Source organism: Pan paniscus, chromosome 1 (genome assembly GCF_029289425.2).
Source record: "Pan paniscus chromosome 1, NHGRI_mPanPan1-v2.0_pri, whole genome shotgun sequence".
Classification (NCBI taxonomy): domain Eukaryota; kingdom Metazoa; phylum Chordata; class Mammalia; order Primates; family Hominidae; genus Pan; species Pan paniscus.
This window is the reverse complement of record NC_073249.2, coordinates 213756516-213767754: the sequence shown is the minus strand read 5'-3', so window position 1 is coordinate 213767754 and position 11239 is coordinate 213756516. Positions and strand designations below refer to the sequence as shown.

General features: G+C 44.7%; 2 protein-coding genes across 3 annotated transcripts; one reads left to right on the top strand and one right to left on the bottom strand.

Moving 5' to 3' along the window:
- LOC117978013 (PRAME family member 2) lies at nt 1-3063 on the bottom strand. Of its 2 annotated transcripts, XM_034950949.3 has the most exons (4): nt 2744-3063; nt 2039-2347; nt 1717-1986; nt 1-769 (listed from the first exon to the last, which is right to left on the bottom strand). In XM_034950949.3, exons 1-4 carry the CDS (start codon nt 3028-3030, stop codon nt 211-213), a joined length of 1425 nt encoding a protein of 474 aa, XP_034806840.3. In that variant the 5' UTR covers nt 3031-3063; the 3' UTR covers nt 1-210. The 2 variants fall into 2 exon arrangements, with proteins under 2 accessions (XP_034806840.3, XP_063452214.1); XM_063596144.1 differs by lacking the exons at nt 1717-1986; nt 2039-2347; nt 2744-3063 and adding an exon at nt 1241-1371.
- Nucleotides 3064-4646: 1583 nt separating this feature from the next.
- Nucleotides 4647-5504, top strand: LOC117977904 (heterogeneous nuclear ribonucleoprotein C-like 1). Its single transcript, XM_055098212.2, has one exon. It carries the CDS (start codon nt 4647-4649, stop codon nt 5451-5453), a length of 807 nt encoding a protein of 268 aa, XP_054954187.2. The 3' UTR covers nt 5454-5504.
- The last annotated feature ends 5735 nt before the right edge of the window (nt 5505-11239 follow it).

The window sequence follows — 11239 nt, the reverse complement described above, 5'->3', positions numbered from 1 at the left end:
AGGATCCCATAAGCCCAGCGGAGGCAGGAGGATCCCAGAGCAACACAGAGAAACCCTGTCTCAAATTGTCTTTCATAAAAATTTTGGAATTATTAAAAAATGAAATAAATAAGAAAAGAGAAAAATAGTTTGCACCTACATAGTAGATTTTAGTGTCCAAGTGCCTGGAAGAGAACTTTGGATTTCTCTACCCCGCTAGGCGCGCCTTCCCTAGCAGCAAAGATGGAGCTCCAGTTCCTCAGACGGTGATGAGCCACAGGAAGGGCAGGGGGTGGGGCCAATGAAGATCCTCTTGGGCTGCCTGACTTCCCTCAGTGTACACATCAGCTCAGCCCGAAGTGGGGTGAAGATCTCCCAAATGACACGAACCAAGGAATTCAAACTCTCCTCAGGGGCAGGATATGTCTCCAGGCTTAACTTGCTCAGCCCACGGGTGTGGCGCAACAGGTCCTTCAGGGCGTCAACAGACATGCAATTTCTGCCAAAGTAGAAGGTGGTGAGCTGGGAGCAGTGGCTCAGGCCAGGCAGGACGGCACTGAGTTGGGAGTAGTGGATCTGACAGCCCTCCAACACGAGGGTCTCGAGAGAGGCAGTAATTTTCTCCAGCAGAGCTCCTAGGGGTTCAAGACTGATGCGGAACAGCAGCACGTAGCTGAGATTCAGATGCTTTAGGTAACCGAGGCTTGGGAACTGGGAGAGACACTTCAAATCCTCTTCCAATAGGTTGCCACAAGTTAATTCCAAGTTCTCCAAGGGGTTCTGGAGGCACCTGTGGAGATCAAGAAGTTAGTTCTGGGCAATGGTACCAGTTAGATGAAGGTAGTGGGGAATAACCTCAAGGAAAATACCTGCTTCAACCAAACACAAGTTTGTTGCCACCATCTGATGATGGTCCTCATGCAAGTTGCTGCATGATGAGGACCCTGATCGTTCAGGGGCTGTCCCATTTTAGCCTCAGCCCTTTCACCATTGCTTGTGTGATTGGCTCAAGGCCATGAAATCTCTGAAGCCTTTTTTTTTCATCTTTTAGCAGAAAACTTCATCTCTGGGCCACAGGTACCCGGTGGGAGATGTGCACAAAGAACTCAACTGAGCAAGGTCTAGGGACATCAGCTAGGGCTACATGTCAGCAGGGGCTCCCTGACATGCCTGCATCTGCAAACCAACTGTCACTTTTTACCACTCTCATGCCTACTCCCTCACCTCCATCCCCGAAGCACACATTTCCCATGTCAATTACCTTTCCTGGAGTTCAAAACAACCTTTTACAAACAGGGAATTAGAGACAGGATCCTTCGTGATCACCAAGCTGGTGAGGACAGACCTTCTATTGTGAAATGGACAGGTTTGATGTGCTTTCCCTCCTTTCATACCCTCCTCTATTATCTCTTTGACATCATATCAACTTGAAACACACTTTGTAACAGGAAATTCACACGTGCACCCCCAATAGAGCTGAAACCCCCACTAACTAGCTTGTACATGATGTCCCTCTCTAGCTTCTACCCCAGGTGACCCCTCTGCCCTTATTGCAGTGATCCTGTGATAGCCACTCCAGGACATGGAACACTGAATGGGACAATGTGTTGACATTCTGGTGTCCCCTTCACTGTGACGTTGCCACTGGCTGGCACACAGTACATGCCTTCTAGTGTTTGCTGTAACAGAACAAGTCTGTGCTGTGGTCTGCATACAAAGTGCACAATCCTTTCTCACCTGATCAGCTGTTCCAGGTGCCCACTGAAGAAGGTGATCAATTTTATTTTAAGCAACTGGAGGTGTTCCAGCCTGAGGAACACAGAGCTGAATTTGGCGACTAACCATCCCTGGAGTTCATTATCTGACGTGTAATGATGGCACCTGGAGAAAACGAGTTTGCCAAGAGTCTTCATCTCCTTCAGGTAACAACGAAGCTTTCTTATCAGATGTGGCCAGCACGTGTTGTGAATTTCCAGCTCCTCAATATTATTCAGGTATATTATTTTCTTTTTTTTTTCATTATACTTTAAGTTTTAGGGTACATGTGCACATTATTTTCAATGACTTTCTGAGATATTTAATTGACATTAGATAATTGACCAGCTTACTACAGCACAGGTGTACTAAACCTCTCCTTTGGTAAACCCACTGAAAGAGGTATCTCAGGCATTCATCCTGGGGTATTGCCTTGAGGCAGATGTCTATGAACACCTTTAAGGGCTGGTGCTCTCCCGTCCTTGGACAGTCCTCTGCTGTCTGCCTCTTACTCATGGCCTCTGGGAAGCAGGACAGGGCCCAGGCTCCAGGCCATATGGCCCAGAAATTCTCATCAACATCCCGCAAATCCAGCACTTGAAGTTTCCACCTCCTATGGATAAAGTAAGGGAGAGGCTCAGAATTTAGAAGGACTCATCCCTGACCTTTGCTTTCATTCTCATCCCATAAATCAGTTGCTCCTGTCCTCAGTGCTCCCTGTTCTCTTTGTCTTTTCTCAATCCCTTTTCCCTTTGGATTCTGACTGGTCCCCACTTCTATTCCCTTTACCTTCCCCTGAGTAAAAGCCGGTTTCTGTTCCCACAGTGGACCCTCTATTGTGAGCAGTCCTTTCTCTGAGGTTCTGGACAATGGCCAAAGCCTCCCTGAGCTTCCTCGCCAACACCATCAGAAGACTCTGGGCCACACTTGGGTTACTTCTCTGCCTGACCCTGCTGTTCTTTCCCTGGACACCTAAGCCCTATCTATCAGCCCTCCTGGGTCACCTCACCTGGGGCGATCCTTCTGTGTAAGCAGCATATGAAGCCCTTCCAGCAATGCTTTCAACGGCTCCAGATGAAGCGTCTTCATCAGCGATCCCAGAGGGAGGCAGGTGAAGGGCCAGGCCTGCACCATCACCGTCAGAGTCTGGAGGTGTCTCCTGCTGAAGGCCTCCATGAAGAGTGGGAGATAGAGCACCCTGGGCAGCTCCTCCACAGCAGAGATGGCCAAGGCCTGGTCTCTTAGCAGGCTCTGCCCTGCCAGCTCCAGGAGTCTCGGTGGGGCCTGGATGCTCATCCTGATGGATCTTCAAGAAAAATCTCTAGAAGACAAATCCAGGGAAAATGTATCACTCTCAGGGCAAACACAATCACCTCATCTTCCCCTAGGACCAATATCATTGCTCTGGTAGAGGTAGAAAAATTACCACTTTACCCCAATTCCACTGTGCTTGGTGGCCTCACATCTATACTTCTTCTCCTGCTTCCAAGGAAACCAGGAAGAATATCTTCCAAACACCAAGGAAGGAGGGGTCAAAGAGACCATTGACCCATTAATTTTCATCCTTCGCTCCACTGAATCCCAGAACCACTGGACAGTGCCACTGAGGATCCTGAAATCCAAGCTCTACCTCTTTGAGGAAAAATTTCTTGTCACTTACCACGCTAAAGCATTCAGAATGAGTGTCCTGTGGGCCCAGACAGCCTCCATTCTCAGTTTACACCATGAACATGCTGGGGGAACACTAAAGGGACTCCCTAAAATCGATGCCATTATTTTTTATTTTGAAAATTTTCTACCAGAAATGGACCAGGTGCTGTGGCTCATGTCTGTAATCCCAACACTGCTGGACACCAAGGCAGGCAGATCACTTGAGGTCAGGAGTTCGAGAACAGCCTGGCCTACATAATGAAACCATGTCTCTACTAAATATACAAAAATTAAGAATCATTTGACTCCAGAAGGCAGAGGTTGCAGTGAGCCGACATCGTACCACTGCACTCCAGCCTGGGTGACAGAGTTGGACTCTGACTCAAAAATAAACAAATTGATAAATTAATTAATTTAAATATTAGCCAGATGTGGTCATGCATGACTGTAATCCTACCTACTCTGGAGGCAGAGGAAGGAGAATCACTTGAAGCCCAGAGGCAGAGTTTCCAGGGAGCCCAGCTCAGGGCCCTGCACTCCAGTCTGGGTGACACACTCAGAGTACATCGCAGAAAAAAACAAACTAATTCACTGGAACTGTAAAAGTGGTGTGATGGTATTCCACAGCATTTAGAAGGTATGTATAGAAATGCTAACTGTAGCTGGGCGTGCTGGCTCACTCCTGTAATCCCAGCACTTTGGGAGTCTGAGGTGGGCAGATCTCCTGAGGTCAGGAGTTTGAGTCCAGCATGGCCAACATGACAAAACCCCGTGTCTACTAAAAATACAAAAATTAGCTGGGCATGGTGGTGAGTGCCTGTAATCCAAGCTACTCAGGAGGCTGAAGCAGGAGAATCACATGTAACTAGGAGGCAGAAATTTCAGTGAGCCAAACCACACCATGGCACTCCAGCCTGGGCAACAATAGGGAAACTCCATCTCAAAAAGAAAATTAACCAGAAACTGTAAAAGTGCTACCACGCTATTCTAGAGCACTGTTTCAAGCTTTGATTTTTTTTCTAAATGCAATTTTGTCTTTATTTCAAAAATGTTGATTGTGCTTTTCTTTACGTCATTTCAGAATTCTTGTTGGGAGCCATTTTGTGAAGAGAGGAAGACTGAGCTGTTGTGGCCACATTTCTGGCCTCGAGCCGCAGTCAGCTTCTCCACGTAGAACCCGGCAGTAGGAGACTTAGAATCGAATCTCTTCTCCCTCCCTCCTCCTGTTTTTGGCTTTTGGAGAAACCTTATCATCCAACACAATGGCCAGCAACATTACCAACAAGATGGATCCTCACTCCATGAACTCCCGTGTGTTCATTGGGAATCTCAACACTCTTGTTGTCAAGATATCGGATGTGGAGGTGATCTTTTCCAAGTATGGCAAAATTGAGGGCTGCTCTGTTTATAAGGGCTTTGCCTTCGTTCAATATGATAAGGAGAAAAATGCCCGGGCTGCTGTAGCAGGAGAGGATGGCAGAATGATTGCTAGCCAAGTTGTAGATATTAACCTGGCTGCAGAGCCAAAAGTGAACCGAGGAAACGCAGGTGTGAAACGATCAGCAGCGGAGATGTACGGCTCCTCTTTTGACTTGGACTATGGCTTTCAACGGCATTATTATGATGGGATGTACAGTTTCCCAGCACGTGTACCTCCTCCTCCTCCCATTACTCTGACTGTAGTGCCCTCGAAACGTCAGCACGTATCAGGAAACACCTCACGAAGGGGCAAAAGTGGCTTCAATTCTAAGAGTGGAAAGCGGGGATCTTCCAAGTCTGGAAAGCTGAAAGGAGATGACCTTCAGGCCATTAAGCAGGAGTTGACCCAGATAAAACAGAAAGTGGATTCTCTCCTGGAAAACCTGGAAAAAATTGAAAAGGAACAGAGCAAACAAGAGGTAGAGGTGAAAAATGCTAAGTCAGAAGAGGAGCAGAGCAGTAGCTCCATGAAGAACGATGAGACTCATGTGAAGATGGAGTCTGAGGGGGGTGCAGATGACTCTGCTGAGGAGGGGGACCCACTGGATGATGATGATAATGAAGATCGGGGGACAACCAGCTGGAGTTGATCAAGAATAATGAAAAAGAGGCTGAGGAAGGAGAGGATGACAGAGACAGCACCAATGGCCAGGATGACTCTTAAGCACATAGTGGGGTTGAGAAATCTTATCCCATTGTTTCTTTACCTAGGAGCTTGTCTAACAACAAATTTTTCACCAGATCCTCTCCCTTAGTATCTTCAGCACATGCTTACTGTTCTCCCCATCCTTGTCCTTCCCACATTCATTAATTCATATTGCCCTGCGCCTAGTCCCATTTTCACTTCCCTTGACACCCCTAGTAGTTTTCCTAAGTCTTACCCTGTAATTTTTGCTTTTAATTTTGACACCTCTTTATGACTTAACAGTAAAAAGGATGTATGGTTTTTATCAACTGTCTCCAAAATAATTTTTATGCAGGGAATACGGTTCTTTTCTTTCATACATAAGTTCAGTAGTTGCTTCCCTAACTGCAAAGGCAATCTCATTGAGTTGAGTAGCTCCTGATAGCAGCTTGGAGTTACAAGTATGTGTGTTACACTCCATATTAGTGTGCTGTGTGGGGCAGTTCAACAAAAATCTAACAATGTATTTTTGTGAATGAGAGTTGGCAGGCATGTCAAATGCATCCTCAGAAACATAATTGGTGTTATAGTCTTCAAATGTGTTTTCTAAAGTTGATACTGTGGGTTATTTTTGTGAACAGCTTGATGTTTGGGACCTTTTTCCTCAAAATAAACAAGTCCTTATTAAACCAGCAATTTAAAGAAAAAAAATTCTTGGTGGGAGCAGTGACCCATGCCTGTAACTACGACACTTTGGGAGGCCAAGGCGGGAGGATCATTTGAGCCCAGGGGTTCGAGACCAACCTGGGCAACATGGCAAAACCCTATCTCTACAAAACATTTGTTTTGAGGGGCGGGATGGAGGCTCACTCTGTTACCCAGGCTGGAATGGAGTGGCACAATCTCAGCTCACTCCAACATCCACCTCCCAGGCTCAAGCAATTCTCATGCCTCAGCCTCCTGAGTAGCTGGGTTTATAGCCACCCGCCACCATGCACAGCTCATTTTTATATTTTTGGTAGAGACGGCGGTTCACCATGTTGGCCAGGCTGGTCTCGAACTCCTAACCTCAAGTGATCCACCTGCCTTGGCCTCCCAAAGGGCTGAGATTACACCAGTGAGCCACCAATTCCCTGCCTCTTTTTTAAAAAATGAGATGGGCATGGTTGAAGAGGAGCAGCCCCTCCACACCTGTGGGTATATCGCATCAGGTGGGACGAGAGACTGAGAAAAGAAATAAGACACAAAGTATGGAGAAAGAACAGTGGGCCCAGGGGACTGGTGCTCAGCATAAAACATGTGAGAAAAGGAATGTGTGTCACAAATAAGTTCAAGGGAAGGTACTCTGCCTGGATGTGCATGTAGGCCAGATGTACGCTTCTCTCCACCCAAGCATCTCAGTGGAGTAGAGAATAACAGAGCAGCATTGCTGCCAACATGTCTCACCCCACACCACAGGGCAGATTTCCTCCTATCTCAGAATAGAACAAATCTGCAATCGGGTTTTATCTTGAGACATTCCATTCCCAGGGGGAGGCAGGAGACAGAGGCCTTCCTCTTATCTCAGCTGCAAGAGGCCTTACTCTTTTACTAATCCTCCTCAGCACAGACCCTTCACGGGTGTCGGGCTGGGGGATGGTCAGGTCTTTTCCATCCCAAGAGGCCATATCTCAGGCTATCACATGGGGAGAAACCTTGCACAATATCCGGCTTTCCAGGACAGAAGTCCCTGTGGCTTTCCACAGTGCATTGTGCCCCTGGTTTATCGAGAATGGAGAATGGCAACGATTTTACCAAGCATATTGCCTGTAAACATATTGTTAACAAGGCACATCCTGCGCTGCCCTAGATCCCTTATACCTTGATTCCATACAACACATGTTTTTGTGAGCTCAAGGCTGGGGCAAAGTTACAGATTAGCAGCATCTCAGGGCAAAGCAATTCTTCAGGGTACAGGTCAAAATGGAGTTACTTATGTCTTCCTTTTCTACATAGACACAGTAACAGTCTGATCTCTCTTTCTTTTCCCTACACATGGTGGCATGCATCTGTAGTCCCAGCTATTTGGGTGGCTGAGGTGGGAGGATCCCTTGAACCCAGAAGATTGATGCTGCAGTGAGCCATGCTCACACCAGTGCTGTACTCCAGCCTGGGCAGCAGAGTCAGACTCTGTCGAAAAAAAAAAATCTTAACCAAGCAGTTAAAAAAAATCCAATTAATTGTAATCAGTAGGCAGATCCCAAATTCCTCAAAGAGGGAGAGAAAGAGTTTAGAAGGCTCTACATGCTAGCATCCCATTCAGACTGTTTAATCCTACCATTGTGGTTTTGTAAGAAAAACAGTCTTAAAGATTTCCAATAATTCCCACAATGGCCATAAATTAACCTGGGTGTCATTTTCCCAGCAACTTAAAAAGGCACGTGAGAGGCCGGGCACGGTGGCTCACACCTGTAATCCCAGCACTTTGGGAAGCCGAGGCAGGTGGAACACCTGAGATCAGGAGTTCGAGACCAGCCTGGCCAACATGGAGAAACTCCATTTCTACTAAAAATACAAAAAATAGCCGGGCGTGGTGGTAGGCACCTGTAATCTCAGGTACTTGGGAGGCTGAGGCAGGAGAAACAGTTGAACCCGAGAGGTGGAGGTTGCATTGAGCCAAGATAGCACCTTTGCACTCCAGCCTGGCCACAGAGCAAGACTCCATCTCCAAAAAAAACTACTGATAATAATTATAACAGCATGTCTATTCACTCTCCAAAGTGTCCAGGACTGGACAATTAATTGTGAGGCCCTCTTCTCTAGCACCCTACGCTATAGCATATATGTGGATTAAAATAAATACACATAAAAATGCAAGTATATATTCTATATACTTTCCATATACTTATATTATATAAGGTCACATGCAAATTCAAGGCTAGCTCAAAGAGTAGAGTGGCTATATATGGAAAGGGGAGTGGAAGTGAATAATGGTAATAAAAGGAAACAGATAGATAAAGATATAGATATGAATAAGTAGACATACACATATACAGCTGCAAGAAAGGGGGTTGTCATGGACCAATGATGACAGTGAGCCGTGTAAAAAGGCTAAAATTCTTGTGATTGTGTTTCCATTTTCAGGATGAGTTGTAGCTTACCTTTTTAGAAAGGCTGATGATGCAGTCATAGCAAATAAGTGATTATAAAATGTGTTTCCTTTCTGGGACAATTCTGGAGAAATCTCTAATGGTATGAGAATTCAGTTTACTGGGCAGGTTATCACACAGATAAAATTTTACAGATCCAATGACACTAGCATTAACTTCATTATCCTTGGTATTCTGTAAAGGTTGAGTGAACAAATGGTATCTTTAAACGAAAATTAGCTAAACTGACAAAGGAAACTGGATTATTATTATTTATTTTTGAGACAGAGTCTCTGTTGCCCAGGCTGGAGTACAGTGGTGCTACATTGGCTCAGTGTAACCTCTGCCTCCCGGGTTCAAGGGGTTCTCCTGCCTCAGTCACCTAAGTAGCTGGGATTACAGGCACACACCACCACACCCAGCTAATTTTTGAATTTTTGGCAGAAGCGGGGTTTCACCATGTTGGCCAGGTTGGTCTCGAACCCCTGACATCGGGATCTGCCTGCCTCGGCCTCCTAAAGTGCTGGGATTATAGGCGTGAGCCACCACACCAGGCCGAATCTTCTTTTCTTTTCTCAAAGATAGTGTCATAGTATTGGGTTCTATGCACTTAAGAGAGTGATCCCATCATTCAGTAACAATATGAATCAATACTGCAAGACCTTGATGCAGAATTTCAAAGACTATTTCCAGTAGGTGAAGGAGACTTTCAGTGATGCTTAGATCTTCCTGCCCTAGCATTTGGAGATTGCATCCTTTGGTAATGACACCAAGGGAAATCTGCGCATGAGCAGCAATGGATGGGACCGTACCAGATTACTGAAACGTAAAGATATCTGAGGAAAAGCCTTCCCTAGAAGCACACATCATCACCTGGTAGACAGCTTTTCCAAGACAATGGAGCAAGACTCCATTTGATCTTCTTCCATTGACTGAGACTTGGTTTTGTTTTGTATTAACACAAAATTCTCAAACCTGTATTTTATATTGTTAGGTACTTTCACCACTCAAAGCAAACACTTTCTAAGGTCTCCTGTTCAAAATGTAGCCACTCTCACTAACCAAAGCAATTGCTGGCTATGGAGTCATTTACATGAAAGGGAAGGATCACAAATAATAGTAGAAGCTGCTCTCATACACAGTTGGGTAGCAATTGAGGATGCTAACTTCATGATAAGGTTTGTTATCCTTCCTTTGGAAGGTTGGTTAATATTGATAATTAAATGACTTGGTACTGAGAACAAGCTATAGGTGCAACTGGGTGGCCTATGACTATTATTGATTTCATTACTGGTAATTTATCTCTATGCCTAGAAAACATTAGTGTAACTGGGTCTAACCTAGATAGTGTTCCAGACTCCCACTAGAATCAAACTCTTTGGTTTGACACGCATTATGTAGATGGGAATGCTATAGATATCGACATAGACATAGAGTCAGAACATGACCATGTTACCCTCTGCCATATAATCAGAGAACTTACTGAAACTAGGCACTGGTTCATTGGAAACTCTAGAGGCAAATAGAATGCATCTATAGCTCTACTGTATGAAATAATAGTTTTATTTATTGGATGCATCAATACTCAGGACATATTTGGAGAGGAAACTATTCTTTCTTCAATGGAGATGGCATGCAAGGATTACTTTATAAAACACACAGAAATATTTTTTCTTCCTACCCCAATTCCAACCATTACCGTGCAACCTGTTGTCAATAGACGTTAAGGTAGTTGAGGCAGAAATAATTAAATAAAGCTTCATTGGAAGCTAAATGTCAGGATCGACCTGGAAGACACACACTGACAAAATGAGTGTTTTCCAAAGTCTGTTACAAGTTGGAATGCTTTTTATAAGAAAGGTTGAAAGAAGGGAATGGGACTCCTCCTATCAGTTGTTTTTTTTTTAATTTTCTTTTGTTTTATCCTGGCAAGGCTCTAATAGAGTTGAGCTTTTTTGTTTTTGTTTTTTCCATTGGAAGGGACAATACAGAGGTTACAATCATTGACTTTAGATGACAACATGACAGGCAAAAATATTTTCCTTGCAAGACAACCAGCAAAACTTCACGATCAGAATCAAATCAGTGTCCTTCTCAGTGTCACTGGGTGAAGCCTTCATCAGTCTACTTGAAGAGTCTCAGGCACTCATGAAGTCAAGATCAGATTCTTTACTCAGGGACAGGATGTAAGCCAATCATAAGACCTTCCACAGATGATTAATTTGGAAGTCTACCTAATGTGACCTGCAGGTTTTCACTGGCAATATGCAGGTGCAGATATGACAAAGAATAATCCTGACCTTCATATCACCCCTAGCTGATGAGGATTGGGATTCTTTTGTCCCTTTCTCTCCATAAAACCAGGTTACTCATCTTGTGTGGCAACAAAATATATGGTCTACTTAACAGAGAAAGAGACTGCACAGGAAAAAAAAAAAAAAGGATTTTTATTATGAAATGAGCAAAGCCATGGGAATAGATGTGAGATTATTCGGGGAGGTAAAGGAAGACAAAGGTTTTGAAAGGAAAAATGAGGAGAATTACATAAAGATTTTTGAAAGACTCATTCTTGGTCACAAGTATGAAAACCAAGGGAGCCTCAGTGCAATGTTGGAAAGATTCC